The sequence below is a fragment of the Electrophorus electricus genome, chromosome 10 (assembly GCF_013358815.1).
Source record: "Electrophorus electricus isolate fEleEle1 chromosome 10, fEleEle1.pri, whole genome shotgun sequence".
Lineage (NCBI taxonomy): Eukaryota > Metazoa > Chordata > Actinopteri > Gymnotiformes > Gymnotidae > Electrophorus > Electrophorus electricus.
In genome coordinates, this window is record NC_049544.1 from 24,363,715 (window position 1) to 24,382,055 (window position 18,341).

Sequence of the window (18,341 nt, forward strand, 5' to 3'; positions counted from 1 at the left end):
TAAGAGCAGGGCTGGACAGACCTGGTATAAACTGGTATAAACTGGACAGACCTAGTATAAACTGGTCTTTCTCCATAGTTTAGACTCTACTCTTAGATTAAACTGTAAATTCAATTAGGGTATTCTATTAAAAGTCTGCCACTTTATTAACAACACATACGTTGTACCTTATAAAAATGGCTGCTCATTCATGTTAAAGTACTCTTTGTGTGGAGCAACCATATAGGTAGACTTTGTACATGCACAGTTACATACTGTAGCCCATCTGATGCCATGAACAATTTGTTACCCACCCCTACCCCATTCATCAACCTGTATCACCCTGGTGTTTTACACACACCACTGTCACTGCTGGCTTGAGAGTGTTCCCTCACCCAAACATATCCAGCCATCACTGATCAGAAACCGACAGCTAATGCTGTCAGGACAAACAGCTTTGAATCTGATATTAGACCCAGGGCGCTGTTCCAAGAGCCTTCACTTGACGAAGCTTTCCTGGAGAGGACTTGTTTATTCAGACTGTGGTAGGAGAAAACATTGAAATGGGACTTTAGTCAAAGACCTTGACCTTCAGGGCCCTGATCCCTTATCATTTATATGCCAGTCTGTTCACAAACGTCGCTTTTGCAATCGTGCACGATCATTCATCAGAGTAGGAAAAGACATGCCGCTCATACACACACACACACACACACACACACACGCACACTCACACACGCACACACACACACACACACACTCACACACACACACACTCACACACACACTCACACACACACACACACACACACACTCACACACACACACTCACACACACACACACACACACACACACACACACACACACACACACTCACACACACACACACACACACACTCACACACACACACACACACACTCACACACACACACTCACACACACACACACACACACACACACACTCACACACACACACACACACACACACACACTCACACACACACACTCACACACACACACGCATACACACACGCACACACACACACTCACACACACACACACACACACACACACACACACTCACACACACACACACACACACACACACACACACACAGTGATAGCCTGATTGCTTGCTCATGACCACGACTCATCTTTGAGATGTTACCCTCCACCCTCTCACATCCAACCAGCATATATGCATACATGAAGGGGAAAGGGAACCATAAAGAGGCCACCATGAAAGCAGCTACAGCCAAATACCTACAAAGAGTGAGACTTGTCCTGAGAAGTGAGCTGAACAGGAGAAATGTGATCTGCGCTATAAACACCTATCAACACCTACACTCTAGCAGTCATCAGACACCCCGCTGGCATAATAAACTGGCCAAAGGTGGAGATAGAAACCACTGGCATCAAGACAAGGAAACTCCTCACAATGCACGGAGGGTTTCATCCCAAATCCAGCACTCTGGGACTGAACACTAAACAGAAGGAGGGGGGATGAGGACTAGTGAGTGTCAGAGCCACTATCCAGGGTGGAACAACCAAGATCCAGGAGTACACCAGACTGGAAGTTCCATGGTCAAAGTCAACCTTCAAAAAAGACCTTCATATCTATATAAGCATTGTGAGGATTACAGGATCCACTTTATTTTTAGTCTGAGAGTGTTATAAAGTGTCAGGACACCAGATCTCGATGAGCAAATGGAGGTTTCACGCCATCAAGTACACAAACAACAAAATATAAAGTCCTTCATCTAGAATAGGGAGGACTAGGCTCACCATTCTCATCCTCTGTTGTGGAACGTGTATTATTTTTCTTTATTCGAACCTGCATGTGTCTTGTTTTCGTGAGTTTTATAACACTTCTGTTTGAATTACCCTCCTGTTGACTGGTGCACTGAGACAAAATTGCAAATAAGTGACAAGCACTATGCAAATGCAGAAAAAAGCGAGAAAGGTTCAGAGGCAGAATATCAAGTCCATAGCTGCAGGACCTGCCAGACACTACTCACAGGGGACTACTTGTATCCCGGAGACTGAAACGCTGCGTCTTGTTTTATCTAGCGAGAGAGCGAATTAGTCTCTTATCACACATCTCAACAGATACGGAGAGATCACAGCACATCCCTTTAGCGATTACCTGGGATTCATGTAAGATGACTATGAACTCTCCGTCTCCGTGCGTCATTATCCCAAATTTAGGACCCGGATAAAGAGCCATGGGAAAACAGTACACAAGGCAGAACAAAAAGCTACTTTTATTAGTTTCATCTGACAGCACACAGCTCATTAAATCCAGGAAACGTGCAGGTTAAAAGCACAGTCTAAAGTCATAGTAGTTAATCCATACATTACTAGTGAGGCTAACACAGACCTCTAGCAATGGTAGCTGCCAACTATTACATGTTTCTGGTTACCATATTAGCATTACTCTTGTTTGACACATTTCGTTTAACTGCCCTTTTTAAACCTATTCAGGGCAAGAATGTTTCAAAACTGCATAATTCCAGTTTAAAATGTTGATTTGCTGAGTCATGAAACCAGTGTAAAATATTCAAAAGTATGCTTTAAAGGTAGTATCAAAGGAAGGCACTGTGAGAAATGTCATTGAATGACATAATTTGCTATTTGAACGTGCAAAGATGTTTGTTAATGCATCATGTTTGTTAATACATCAAGCAAACAGATTATGCAGACGAGTCATGGTCCAACGCGTGTTGTGTCCTGCTGCCGGTCCATGTGCAGAGACAGAGGGAGACTCCGGTTGCTGCCCTTCCGAAGGCTTGCGGCTCTTCAGTTCAGCTTTGCGTTTGGTTGCTGTGCTTTTATTTTCAGTACAAAAACAGCCATTAGCTGAACCCATTTGAATAGCAGGGAGTGGGGATATAATGAGCTGCTTTTTATAATGTGTAGTAAAGAGCACATTTAAGATGTGCTTTTCACTCTGTGTGTGTGTGTGTGTGTGTATGTGTGTGTGTGTGTGTGTGTGTGTGTGTGTGTGTGTGTGTGTGTGTGTGTGAGTGAGAGAGAGAGAGAGAGTGAGAGAGAGAGTGAGAGTGAGAGTCATATTAGCTGATCTGTGAAGCTGACTGAACATGCTTTGATAATGTGTGTGTGTGTGTGTGTGTGTGTGTGTGTGTGTGTGTGTGTGAGTGAGAGAGAGAGTGAGAGAGAGAGAGAGTCATATTAGCTGATCTGTGAAGCTGACTGAACATGCTTTGATAATGTGTTTGTGTGTGTGTGTGTGTGTGTGATGCAGACTTTATTCTGTTTCTAGTAGCATTATAGTGCTTCTTGCACTCTTGTATTTTCATTTGCACTACAGAGCATATCAAAGCACCATGTTTTCAACAGGATGCATAAAGACAGCACCTGTAGAGCCGTACACATTCGCATAACACACTACACTGCGGCACTACTGAACGTATGCACAGAACTGAACAATTTTGCAATTCAGTGCTTATTTTAATGGCGCTTTTTTAAAAGCAAACATTATCTTACGGAAGCTTTCCAGAAATCTGGTTCTTTTCTGCGTGTCCATCACCCTCGCATTTATCTTTCCCACCTGTATTGTAATCTTTGTGTCCTGCTTTAGGCTCATCGCAGTCTTCAGCGTGTTCTTCTTCAGCAAACCTCTCTTCATCATCGTTCGGCTTGTCTTCTCCCCCGTATTCGCCACAGTGCCTCTGGGTCGGTACTGCACCAACTCCGGTGCTCTTGCACAGGTTTAAATCTCTTCCATTGACTATTCTAAATCACCACCCACGTCTGCACAAGAAGAGACGGTTGTCCTTTTTTTGCATATATAACGCATGAGCTTAATGCTTTCTAATGCAGAGATGTCTAAGAGTAAGCAGCCAACGCCATCTAGAATGGAGCACTGTAAAATCAAATCTGAGAAACATATTCTGAGTTTTAACAAAAAGGTGTATTGGTGAGAAATTAGGAAACCTTAACTTTCTGTCCACCTCTAAATACTAATTAATCTGATAGAGTTTACATGTCTTCAGTCAAATTCCTGTTGTGAGAATTCAATGAAATCTGAAGGTAAAAACCTGTTTGCTTATATGCGGACATCTATGAGGAAATCACTTGAAATGACTTACACATACTGGAATATGTAGTGGTGAGTTGACTGAAGCAGGAGGTGAAACAGGATACAGATGTGTTAATGTTTTTCTCAGTCCAGTCCACAGTTGAAAAGCCGGTAGACAGAAAACATTGACGTAAATCATAGTGAATGTACAGGGAGCCTTTGCAGTGACTGTCAATAAACTCTTATTTCACTTATTGCACAGCAATAGCAAACATACAGATAAATGTACATGATGCATAACAGCTGTGCCGTGGTAACAGGCCTACACAAAGTAGCACGTTATTGTGCAGGAAAGTGTTTGTGCGTTGCTTGGCAACAGTCCAGTCCCAGTCCAATTGCTGAACTATTCGTGCTGGCAGAGCCAAATAAATATTAAACAAACAAATCATAATCTCCTGCTGCTTATTGCTGTTAACGAATAAATGGTGTAGCGCTGTTGTATGAAAGCAATATCATATGAGAAGCAGCGCTGGTGCACTGAATGTCAGCAGGACTGTGATCATCTCCAGCTTGTGACCAAATCACAGCCCTGCTGAGAATCAGTATATCAACACTCCCTCTTGTGTGGTCTCATCTAAGCAGATTACAGGTATACACACACACACACACACACACACACACACACAAACACACATACACACACACGTAGATCACAGGGATGTACATGGGTATATATACACATAGATAGATCACAGGGGTGGAGCCACAGATGAAAACAATGAAGGGCAGAGACTATACAAAATATGTAACATGGTGGAGACTATACAAAATATGTGACATGGTGGAGACTATACAAAATATGTAACATGGTGGAGACTATACAAAATATGTAACATGGTGGAGACTATACAAAATATGTAACATGGTGGAGACTATACAAAATATGTGACATGGTGGAGACTATACAAAATATGTGACATGGTGGAGACTATACAAAATATGTAACATGGTGGAGACTATACAAAATATGTAACATGGTTGAGACTATACAAAATATGTAACATGGTGGAGACTATACAAAATATGTGACATGGTGGAGACTATACAAAATATGTGACATGGTGGAGACTATACAAAATATGTAACATGGTGGAGACTATACAAAATATGTGACATGGTGGAGACTATACAAAATATGTAACATGGTGGAGACTATACAAAATATGTAACATGGTTGAGACTATACAAAATATGTAACATGGTGGAGACTATACAAAATATGTGACATGGTGGAGACTATACAAAATATGTAACATGGTGGAGACTATACAAAATATGTAACATGGTGGAGACTATACAAAATATGTGACATGGTGGAGACTATACAAAATATGTGACATGGTGGAGACTATACAAAACATGTAACATGGTGGAGACTATACAAAACATGTAACATGGTGGAGACTATACAAAATATGTGACATGGTGGAGACTATACAAAATATGTAACATGGTGGAGACTATACAAAATATGTAACATGGTGGAGACTATACAAAATTTGTGACATGGTGGAGACTATACAAAATATGTAACATGGTGGAGACTATACAAAATATGTAACATGGTGGAGACTATACAACATATGTGACATGGTGGAGACTATACAAAACATGTAACATGGTGGAGACTATACAAAACATGTAACATGGTGGAGACTATACAAAATATGTAACATGGTGGAGACTATACAAAATATGTAACATGGTGGAGACTATACAAAATATGTGACATGGAAACTATACAAAATATGTAACATGGTGGAGACTATACAAAATATGTGACATGGTGGAGACTATACAAAACATGTAACATGGTGGAGACTATACAAAATATGTGACATGGTGGAGACTATACAAAATATGTGACATGGTTGAGACTATACAAAATATGTAACATGGTGGAGACTATACAAAATATGTAACATGGTGGAGACTATACAAAATATGTGACATGGTGGAGACTATACAAAACATGTAACATGGTGGAGACTATACAAAACATGTAACATGGTGGAGACTATACAAAATATGTGACATGGTGGAGACTATACAAAATATGTGACATGGTGGAGACTATACAAAATATGGAACATGGTGGAGACTATACAAAATATGTAACATGGTGGAGACTATACAAAATATGTAACGTGGTGAAGACTATACAAAATATGTAACATGGTGGAGACTATACAAAACATGTAACATGGTGGAGACTATACAAAATATGTAACATGGTGGAGACTATACAAAATATGTGACATGGAGACTATACAAAATATGTAACATGGTGGAGACTATACAAAATATGTGACATGGTGGAGACTATACAAAACATGTAACATGGTGGAGACTATACAAAATATGTGACATGGTGGAGACTATACAAAATATGTGACATGGTTGAGACTATACAAAATATGTAACATGGTGGAGACTATACAAAATATGTAACATGGTGGAGACTATACAAAATATGTGACATGGTGGAGACTATACAAAATATGTGACATGGTGGAGACTATACAAAATATGTAACATGGTGGAGACTATACAAAATATGTAACATGGTGGAGACTATACAAAATATGTAACATGGTGGAGACTATACAAAACAAAAACAAAAAGAATGCCAGAGTGGAGAACCATGACAATATAGAGAAGGTGTTTGGGATTACTTAAACACACAACTGGTATAGAGAAGGTGTTTGGTATTACTTAAACACACAACTGGTATAGAGAAGGTGTTTGGTATTACTTAAACACACAACTGGTATAGAGAAGGTGTTTGGTATTACTTAAACACACAACTGGTATAGAGAAGGTGTTTGGTATTATTTAAACACACACTGGTATAGAGAAGGTGTTTGGTATTAAACACACACTGGTATAGAGAAGGTGTTTGGTATTAAACACACAACTGGTATAGAGAAGGTATGTGGAATCACTTAAACACACAACTGGTATAGAGAAGGTGTTTTGTATTACTTAAACACACACTGGAATAGAGAAGGTGCTTGGTATTATTTAGTTCCAGACTGGAAAAGATTCTTAGAAATGTATGCTTAGGACACAGTTGGATTTAAGTTGGTTATGATATTTCACATATTGATCGATATTTGATATTTGATTGACATCATCCACCATAATATAGGCTGGGTGTGAAAACAACTCTAAAGCCACCACTTTGTGGACCAGCACTAAGTCCAAAGACAAGGAGAACAAATGACTCAGACAAGCTTTGAAAGAGTCTGACTACAAAGGTTAGGTTGATTGGATACTCTAAGTATGTGTGTGTGTGTGTGTGTGTGTGTGTGTGTGTCCACTGATGGTCGGTGCTGTGTCCTGGCCTTAACCTCCTCCCCCAGGGGTCTGTGGTCTGTGGGTCTGAGAATACCCTGTGTGCAAATTGGCTGCGCTTCTCTTCTGTGTGTGAGTGTTTGAAAAAGCTGATATCTGTCTGTAAAATGTCCTGTAGTATGAGAAAGGCACTATAAAAATGTAAACAATAACAACAACAACAACAACAAGACTAAGCCCCGATAGAGCAGCTCCAAGCTCAAGCATGAACAGCAGACAGCTGCGACAGAACAGATGAAATATTGTTTTCCCTCTGTGGCCACAGGGTGCGAGAAACTCTGGAGGATTTGAGACAAACATTACAAACAAAACATTATGCTGTATTTCAAAGGCTGCAACACACTGAGGTAGGAACGTGTTTTCTCACAGGTGTGCATTTAACGAAACTCCTGCTTGGCCCTGCACGGGCCTATACAGACACGACTGGGATAAGTGCCCTAATCTGGAGTCATCAGACGACCAAATCAGTACTCCTGCAAAGACAACAGTGACCGTGTTTTACAGTTAACATAAAAGAGTTGAATGACTGGGGTAATATTTTCAGTTGCTTTGACTGTACAATGTTCAGAAAGATTTAGAAGTGTGAATAGTTGGAAAAAAAACCTCAAATGTTAAGCAGGTGTCACTGCGAAGGAAGAAGCCCATTTACCCCATGGCAAGAAACCTGCAGGGTAAATGAGGATGGAAACGTTCGCAATAATAATTGTACCATGAAAGACTTTAAAAGCAAATAACAACCTTGAAATAGCATAGAGGAGATACTGTTCTGGGGTCTGTCAGCTGCAGTTTTAACCTGCTACAGGTAAGACAGGGATTAGCAACTGCTGTGTAAGGTGATTTATGAAAGTGGACTATACACTATATATATATATATATATATATATATATATATACATATATATATATATATATATATATATATATATATATATATATATATATATATATATATATATATATATATACTTAAAATTCTAAAAACAGCTTCAAATTCAGTGTAAACATTACTATGCAATCCACCTAGTTTAGCTTCTGAAACAAGAAAAGGAAACTTTGTTACTCAGTGTATTTAGCCACAGTCTCTTAGAATGCCATGGGACGTCTGTTTTATGACTTCATTGTTTTTTACATCAGTATAAGTTTGTTTAGTTGTTAAGTTTATTTTTATTGCATTAGTCTCAATATTCTCTAAGGCTGAATGTATTTGTTGTGTATCCCCTTTCCCACTTTTTATGTCAAGCTTTTGGAAAGCATTTGAATTGCACATCTGTATGAAAAACAGCTATGGACCCTTCAGGTGGTTGGAGATTATGATCTTGAGAAACAGGCAGACAGTCATTCCAGGAGAGAGCAAAAATGTGCAGCAGTCGCAACCAATTATTGGCAGGAAACACAGAGTCATTGGGCCTAGCAGTTGCAAAAGAAGGACCGTCAGATATCGTCTGATCCCCAGCAGCTGCACTTGTTTTGGTTTCTGTGGTGCTTTCTTCTACGAGGGCTGCAGAGTGTAGCGAACAAACGCCCGCGGGCAGCAGCAAAAGGAAGCAGGATTAAAGAACCTCCGCCTTGCAGGATTCAGACTGCACCCATAGACCAGGAGTGAGGAGATATTTCCGAGGAACAAACCCACAAGCAGCACAAGGACACGCTGAACAGGTGAAGCAGGAAGTAGAGGCCGTGCCAGTAAACACAAAGGTGCTGGCTCCATCCTAACAGCTGTCTACAGGTCACACGCAGAATGGTTTGTTTCCAAACTGCATTAGGCCCTCCGGGTCTCCGAGCTGATGTTATGAACTGTAGTTATGGATACTACATGCTGATTTTGGACCTCTTACAATGATATAAAGATTATGATGTTCTAATCTTCACACCAAAGAGCCAAGTTAGCATACTAAGGTTTTCCTGAAGAAAGGATTCACCACCTTTTAACTGTTTATGCTGTTATCACTGGCTATTTCACAAACAAACATTAACAAAAAGTGGCAGTATGTTGAGAGATGCTGAAAACAAAATGAGAGATGCATGAAAATGTTTGGCTGAAATAGCAGGAAGCATGACATGAGACTTCAAAGAGGCGAGAGCACTTGTTAGGACGTGACAGAGAGTATCCTTGCACACATTATGCTAACCTCAGTGCACATGCTAACCTCAAAAAGAAAGTTGCCATAGTGACTGAGGTGGTTAGACACAGAGCTGCTGTCACGATAGTGTTAAGCCTGAGTTAAACCCAGTATTAGCTCACCAAAATAAGAGTCCTCAGCTCTACTCTTCAGGTACTATCAGAGATGTCACTGGTGCTGGAGATTCCCTTTGAAATGGACTTTTCATTCTGAATGTATTGTAACGCGACTCTACAGTTCAGCTTTGATCATCGCAGCACTCTAATTCCATGGCCCTCTGCAAGCACTTCTAATCGCAAAGGACTACGAGACCTTGTATTAGTGATCACATTAACACAGTTAACCATCGGCTCACTACTCTGTACAGGTCAAAAAGACAAGAGACACGTACTTAATTCTGGTGTCATGCACAGTGATTTTTAAATAAAATTGTATTTTACACACACATACTTTATTTTTTTCACGAATGAACTTAGTCAAGATGGGAGGAGCTATAGTGTCACCAGTGCCACTTGGACCAGTGGCAGACTGGGTTCTGGAAGCAGCACCAGTCTGGACCCCAGTCCTCTCCACAACCAGTGGCCAGTGTGCTTCTCTTTTCAGTCTCTGACAAACCTTTATAGCATATACACATTTATCCATAGAACATCTGTTACAAACAGCCCACATGCTATAAAGAGCAGACTCAATGGTAGACTCCTGGACAGTTTGAGCAAAAAGATTTCATCTCGTGCTTCAAAACAGTTTCTTATTGGTAGCTATGAACTCTTGGGCCAGATTTGGTCTCTTAGGGCGATCTTCTCCACCCATGAATATCCATCCACCCTTTTCCTCCATTCACGTTGCTCTGATCATATCATCTGATTCACTTTGTGATCACAGACTTATAAAGAGTTACACATGTTTATATTCTGCAGTATTAGCTGATTAATATTAGCATTTGTTAATTAGCATTAGCATTTGTTAATTATCATTTGGTGATTAATATTAATGAGTCACAGTATTGTTCATACATCATTTATTTATATGATAGACTAATATTATTTTAGGTATTTAATGCTCTCTATTACATTTGCTTATCAAAATTTGGTATTATTGCTACTATATTAACAGAAAAAAACTATATAGATTTTTTTAAAACCAAAATCAATAGAAAAGACAAAGACCTGAATCAGCTACGTGAATCATCTGTGGGCAGTGTAGATAGTTCAGTGGACAGTGAAGGTCTACTGTGCTGGGTAAGACACGCAGTCAGTTCAGACACCAAGCTCAGTGCTTCTGCTACTCTTCTAGACACCCTGTCTCCGTGCAGTTTGACAACCCGGTGCTAAGGTGGGCTCCTGAGGTTCTGGACACTCTACCCAGAATCGCTCATTAAAAGCCGAGGTACGGCCTTCCCACAGCTGAGAATGGATCTTTGTCTGAGTCCAAAGAAGGGGGGGGGGGGGGGCTGAGGAGATGAATCAGTGCAGTAAACCCTCCTCCCCCCCATCCCCCTGAGCACGGAGATAATTAGTCAGTAGGGAGCTTGGCAATCATGTAAAGTCTGAAAGGGGAAAAAAAATCATGACTCGAAAAAAAAAAAAACCCTTCTAAAGTTCAGCTAAAGTAGCTTCCTTTCCTCCCAAATACACACATGTCTAAATGGCAGTGGGGACAGTGATGTGTGAAGAAGGGATGCTCATAGCCTGAGAGCTCTGCACGAGGAAATGCTTTACTGTGCCAGTCCAGTCGCATGTTTTTGCTTTGTCAGCCAAAATCCATACAATGGATGTAACATTCTCCACATCAAACCAGCCTATTAATTGATTAACGAATGAACAGCGTTACGCAGTAAGAGTCTGGATATTAGACGCCACCCTCCGTGCATTGCTCTCTCCACTCTGCTGTGTGCGAGTGTTAAATGAGACTGGGAGCTGATCCCTTGTTCTTCCTATGACTGGAAATGAGGTCGCGGTCGTGACTAATAGAGGGGAAGTTAATTATCCCATGCGCCCTTGATTATCACATGTCATACTGGTTGTTTTGCTGTCAGGTCTCTATTAGCATGTCATTAATGGGCTTAGCATATGGACTTATCCCTAAAAGCCAAATGAAGTGAAAGATAGCTCTCTGCAATCTACATCCAGATCCGTGATTGGAGTGCTCGTTACGTAAGCTTCCAAAAGAAAATAATTCCAGGGAGATGATGCAAGTGATTGTTGTGATTGTAGATACATCATGTTAATTAGAATTGAGCGGTGTGGGGCGACTCTCATTCTCATAGGCTGAGATGAACTGACACTACATCCAATGTCTGGTTTCGTAAGTCTGATGACGCGAGCACAATTACCAAGGGGACAAAGCGTGGTTAAGACTTGCAACAAAATGCAAAAACATGTGCTTTAATTTGACAGGCCTGTGAAAATGAAAAGCATTTATCGAAGCTCTCAGGACTCAATCCCCCCACCATCACCACCCTCGCACAGCATACTGTTAGTGGGGGTACAGGAATGCCTATGTGTTGTGTTAGTCATTCTGCAGGCTCTGATGTTCCTCCGTGTGTAGGGTGCATGGCAGCGGACGTACTGAGGAAGACTACAAACACATTCCCGGCTGGTTTCACTCCCTCCATATACACATGGCATGCCATAACCACTTGCTGTTTTCTCTTCCTCCCTCTCGTTACTTCTCCTGTTTCTCCTCTGTTTCTCGCTCCTCTGCTCATCCTCTCTTCTTGGTCAAGGCTACGCATCTTTTCTCATAAGCTCTGCCTTGTAAGAACCATCTGCATTAGTCGTCAAACAACAATCCTGATATCATGTTTTGACCTAAATATATTTTCTGGGGGCTAACAATGCAGAAGCATCCACTGACCCCCAAGCACTGGGTGGTAGAGCTTATGCCATCAAAAATGTGGATTGGGGACTTCTTGTAGCTCTTTCCACACTGTAACAGTGTCTCTGCTAGGGGACTCTTCTGAGACAGTGTTTCTGCTAGGGGACTCTTCTGAGACAGTGTCTCTGCTAGGGGACTCTTCTGAGACAGTGTCTCTGCTAGGGGACTCTTCTGAGACAGTGTCTCTGCTAGGGGACTCTTCTGAGACAGTGTCTCTGTTAGGGTACTCTTCTGAGACAGTGTCTCTGCTAGGGGACTCTTCTGAGACAGTGTCTCTGCTAGGGGACTCTTCTGAGACAGTGTCTCTGCTAGGGGACTCTTCTGCAGAGATTCCGATGAGATTCTCAGTAAACACTAAAGCTTCTTTCTCCTCCAGGTACGCCCAGAGACAGCCAGGCTGGTACACATCACACAGACACCCAAACGTGGCTCTCATCATAAGCATTATCAATTTTTGGTGCAATCCCTCCTTCTCTCTCTCTCTCTCTCTCTCTCTCTCTCTCTCTCTCTCTCTCTCTCTCTCTTTCTCTTTCTCTCTCTTACCCAGGCATTGCAGCTGCATGTAGTGTTTCAGAATCACTGTTGGCGTTTGGAATCTCTTTGCCTGACTTCTCTACAGAGTGTCTTTTCAGAAGACATGCCAGTATGGTTAAACTGGGCCACTCTCCCAGGGCCACCTTGGTACTGTGGTTGTTTTTATAATCTTTTACATAAAGCTTCCCTTGACCTCTTATGTCTAAAAAAAACCCTCCAATAACAACCCCCTCCACACACACAGTTTATTCAGTCTACAAACACATATGTAGTCATCCCTTCATATTTGGAGTAATGAAATTCTAAAAAGTATTTTCAAGGTCACACTGTGAGCTCATGCTTGGCTGTGGATCAGACTCAAAGCTTTTTGCAGAATACCTTTGACTGCAAAGGATCTGTGGTGGATATATTCAAGAGTTCACAGTGAGGTGTGTGCTGGGCCTCATTAATCATTCTAGCGACACGTCAATAAGGACATTATCAATAATGGCTTTACCAGTGAAGTGGCTTTTTGAAAGAGACAGTAGCCTAAATAAGGCCGTAGCATTATGAAAAAAAACAGAGCTCACATATCAGCCGAATAGCTCTTCACTTTATATGTCTGTTCAGTGAGTCCTGGTTAAGATCATTGCCTGTTGAACAGTTTTCCTGATGAACAGTTGTAATTAAACATTTCCCATCAGTGTACAAACATCAGCAGGTACCTCTGTGCTCTTTATACACAGTCAGAAGGTTGAAAAACATTCATTTGATGTTTGTAGGACCGATTTAGCCGATTAACAGATGTGGACCGGGGGCCTCAGAACCCACAGTCTATAGCCACAGGGAGCTGTCCATGGTGCTGAACTTTCCTCTAGGTGCTGAATGAGTAACAAGCCGCAATTACAAGCTATTAAAGCCATTACAAAAGGACACTTTGAAGGGAGATTATTAATGTTGTAAATTAGCACGGAAAGAACATTAAACGAAACAAACACTGCAAGGTAAAATACAGAAATAAGCTTGAAATCCCAGTTGAGAGTATAGTTCATCCTGCAAATTGCATAGAAAATTTAAATGATTAATATTGTTCTTCAGTAAACAAGGACAAAAAAATCTTACAGTTACACTTTGTGAATTTGCACAGATTTACCTACAAACTGTAGATCCCACCATCAGATAAATGTCTCTCCTGTCACACAGCTAACAGCTACCAAACAGGCAGAGCCAAAGCACAATAAACCGGACTAGGTTGTGTTCATTCGAGTTAGTGGGCAGCTAGTGCATGTGCAAAAGCTCTGAGAAAATTAATTTTTCATAATATATCCTATTATTATATTACTAAGGTAAATAAACAAGGAAGCAAATCTGGTATTGACAACATCACAGGGTTAGGGTTAGAGACAACATTACAGGGTTAGGGTTAGAGACATTAAAGGGTTAGGGTTAGAAACAACATTAAAGGGTTAGTGCTAGAGACATTAAAGGGTTAGGGTTAGAGACAACATTACAGGGTTAGGGTTAGAGACATTACAGGGTTAGGGTTAGAGACATTAAAGGGTTAGTGCTAGAGACATTAAAGGGTTAGAGTTAGAGACAACATTACAGGGTTAGGGTTAGAGACATTAAAGGGTTAAGGTTAGAGACATTAAAGGGTTAGCGCTAGAGACATTACAGGGTTAGGGTTAGAGACATTAAAGGGTTAGTGCTAGAGACATTAAAGGGTTAGAGTTAGAGACAACATTACAGGGTTAGGGTTAGAGACATTAAAGGGTTAGCGCTAGAGACATTACAGGGTTAGGGTTAGAGACATTAAAGGGTTAGGGTTAGAGACATTAAAGGGTTAGAGTTAGAGACATTAAAGGGTTAGTGCTAGAGACATTAAAGGGTTAGAGTTAGAGACAACATTACAGGGTTAGGGTAAGGGACAACATTAAAGGGTTAAGGTTAGAGACATTAAAGGGTTAAGGTTAGAGACATTAAAGGGTTAGGGTTAGAGACATTACTGGGTTAGGGTTAGAGACAACATTACAGGGTTAGGGTTAGAGACATTAAAGGGTTAGTGCTAGAGACATTAAAGGGTTAGAGTTAGAGACAACATTACAGGGTTAGGGTTAGAGACATTACAGGGTTAGAGTTAGAGACACTAAAGGGTTAGGGTTAGAGACATTAAAGGGTTAGAGTTAGTGACAACATTACAGGGTTAGGGTTAGAGACATTAAAGGGTTAGTGCTAGAGACATTAAAGGGTTAGAGTTAGAGACAACATTACAGGGTTAGGGTTAGAGACATTACAGGGTTAGAGTTAGAGACACTAAAGGGTTAGGGTTAGAGACATTAAAGGGTTAGAGTTAGTGACAACATTACAGGGTTAGGGTTAGAGACATTAAAGGGTTAGGGTTAGAGACATTAAAGGGTTAGAGTTAGAGACAACATTACAGGGTTAGGGTTAGAGACATTAAAGGGTTAGAGGTAGAGACATTAAAGGGTTAATGCTAGAGACATTAAAGGGTTAATGCTAGAGACATTAAAGGGTTAGAGTTAGAGACATTAAAGGGTTAGGGTTAGAGACATTAAAGGGTTAGAGTTAGAGACAACATTACAGGGTTAGGGTTAGAGACATTAAAGGGTTAGAGTTAGAGACATTAAAGGGTTAATGCTAGAGACATTAAAGGGTTAGAGTTAGAGACAACATTACAGGGTTAGGGTAAGGGACAACATTAAAGGGTTAAGGTTAGAGAAGGCTAACCCAAAGGTGGTCCAGCAAAATTCCCCTTCTGTGCAAGCCTTGTAGGCAGTCCCACAGCAATAAAAACAAATGATAAACCCAAGATATATCTTGTCTTCAATCAAAGCCCTGAGCACAAATATTTTGTAAAAAACACCAAATATGTCCACCTTATTAAACAAGATAACAGCTATTTAATTCCCTGACGTACAGGCATGAGTTTAGGAAGGCACGCCGTCTGTGTGAGATTAGGAATCCCCACGGTCCCCAGGAAGATGATATGAATAATCATGTAGGTAAGATCAAAAAGGATAGACGTGTTTCTCAAGGTGAAGGATAATGGCTTGTGTTTGCTTCTGACTTGCTGAATGACAATGACAGTTTCACTAAAAGTTCGTTCACCCCACATCACCCCACACATTTGGCTCTGCCAATAAAAGTGACGTTTGTGTGTCATGCCACTCCTTGGCCCTGCAGCTCTGCACTCAGATTCCCATAATCCCCTGGGGACTCAGGTGGAGCTCAATCCTCAAACTTCATCCAATCAGGAGCCGCTCTCCAGATCCTATATATGCTGTTGGTCATCATGCTCTCGTTATGACCTATTGCAACTGTGTGCACAGAGCTGAGTGTTATTACTGTGTGTTAGTTCCTGGTCTCGTTTCTGTTTTTCACCCCAGATTTACCCCTTTTGTTTGTTTGCCTAGTCGTATTTTGCCTTCTGGCTTTCTTTGCCTTTTGGTTCCTGGTTATTCCCACTAAATGTCCCTCTGATATTGTTACTGTCTTATGCCGGTTTTGACCTTTCTCTGTTTTTTCACTGATGTACAGATTGCTTTTATCTGCAAGTGTCTGGCTGCTTCTGCCACATTACGCTGTGCTTCATTGTCTGAAGTGACTTGTGTGTTCCAGGTCTTGGCAGGAAAACAGGATGTGAGGAGGTGGGACAGAATTTGCCTTTATTACACAAATATACAGAGATAACAGGAACAGGAAATGGCCCTATGCGGCTCCTCATTATTCGTCTTGCTTTTCAAGCAAGTGTGACTTGTTTTCCAGCGTCATGGCTCTCATCAGAGACATCTCTCTCTGGGTCCAGTGACCTACTGAAAGAGAAGTTCACATGTAAGGAGGCTACCATTAACCACACGCAGACGTTACCGGTTCAGCATTGACCCCTGGCTCCAGTCCCCGGCCACAGTGACCTTAAAGCTACTGTGGTCCTGGGAGTGTGTTTAGTGTGCAGCAGTGCGCCTATACTAATACACTTTGCTCAGTTGTGTCAGAGCAGGGGAAACACAAAGTCGTGAAGCACCGTGGATCTTGCAGACCAGAGAATGGCTTATGATGCTTTGTCAGGAATGCACGGACTCCAGTGGAGCACAAATTCTGTCCGTGTCCATGCACAAAGCTGCGCGGGACTCAACTGATTGCTTTAGCTTCTAAATTTCCTACGGAAAGGTGTGATTATTTTTTCCACCCAAAGTGCCTGGCTCCTAATACAAAAGCGTGCTCCTATAAATGTGTCAGAGAATACTGACTTATGAATCCAGATGGAAACATATCCCTTCATCACTCTTCCTGAGCTACTGGTAAAATGTGGTATAACGAAAAACTGCAGTATTTCTGCAGCCTGCTGTATTTAACCGATACACTGTGTACAAATATTAAGAAGTGGGTGCATTAAAACTGACGGAATCGTACTGAAATATCAAGTGGTCACATGCAAAAAATTCAGTATGTATTTTAAAAAATATGCAGTGGTAGCTCAGCAATTAAGTTACACAACTACATGCCAGAAGGTTGCAGGTTCATTGCCAAATTAGCACTGGTAGGTGTCACGCCCGCAGACCAGAGCATTCCCTGCTTCCCTGACAACCTTGTCACTTCCGTGTTTTCCAGTTTTCTCCTCCCCTTTGTCTCCAGCTGTTCCGAGTTTGTCCCTAATTGTAGTCCTATTTAAACCTTGTTCCTGCGTCTCTTGTTTGTCGGTCATTGTGTTTAGTAATATACCATTTGATCTCGTCCCTCTGTACCCTCTTTAGTCTACGTTGTGTTTCCGACTAACTTATTCCACTCTCTTTTCCCGTTCGGTGCTCTCTCGTCTCTTCGCTTCGTTTAGGTTTCTCTTCTCCTGTTCATGTACACAAGTTTAGTCTGGCTTTCCTTTTTAGTTCTACTTACCTGTGTTTGTTGTTGGTCAATCATAAGTAACCCAGTTCTGTGTATTCCCCTATAGTTCTAGTTAAATTTATCATTGTTATTCTCTGTAGCTCACTTCTCATGCTCACCTTGGTGGCCTGTTATTGTCGGTCCTTTGTTCTGTTCTGTGTTTGTATGTTTGTTATTAAACCTATTATTTATTTATTCTAATCCATTAGTCACGTTCTTTATGGCATCCTTAGTTAGTTCCATTCATCGTACCATCCAAGATGCCAGCACTTCGCAAGTGTGTTCGCTCATCACCTCTCCTATGTTACAGAAGGCCTCTGAGCAAAGCCCTTAACACCCTTGAATTGTAGTTGGTCACAACTGTATGTCTGCTAAATGCTCTAAATGTAAATAGAGAAAGTAGGTTGAGAAAGTAGGTGGCTCTATTCAGACATAAACATTCCAAGGCCACGTAGAAATAGCATTTGTCTAAATGAAAAGCATCACGATCTT

General features: G+C 41.1%; 1 protein-coding gene across 9 annotated transcripts in view; it reads left to right on the top strand.

Annotated features, from left to right (window-relative positions):
- Positions 1 to 18,341, top strand: part of actr3b (actin related protein 3B) — a 52,247-nt gene that overhangs the window by 24,481 nt on the left and 9,425 nt on the right. For 7 of the 9 annotated variants that reach the window (XM_035530908.1, XM_035530912.1, XM_035530909.1 and 4 more), the window contains one exon: positions 3,583 to 4,440. The exons of the other annotated variants lie outside the window; for them this stretch is intronic. In XM_035530908.1, coding sequence (XP_035386801.1) covers positions 3,583 to 3,732 — 150 coding nt within the window. In that variant the 3' untranslated portion in view covers positions 3,733 to 4,440. Of the gene's footprint in view, positions 1 to 3,582; positions 4,441 to 18,341 lie in introns of those variants that run through there. 9 annotated transcript variants of the gene reach the window in all.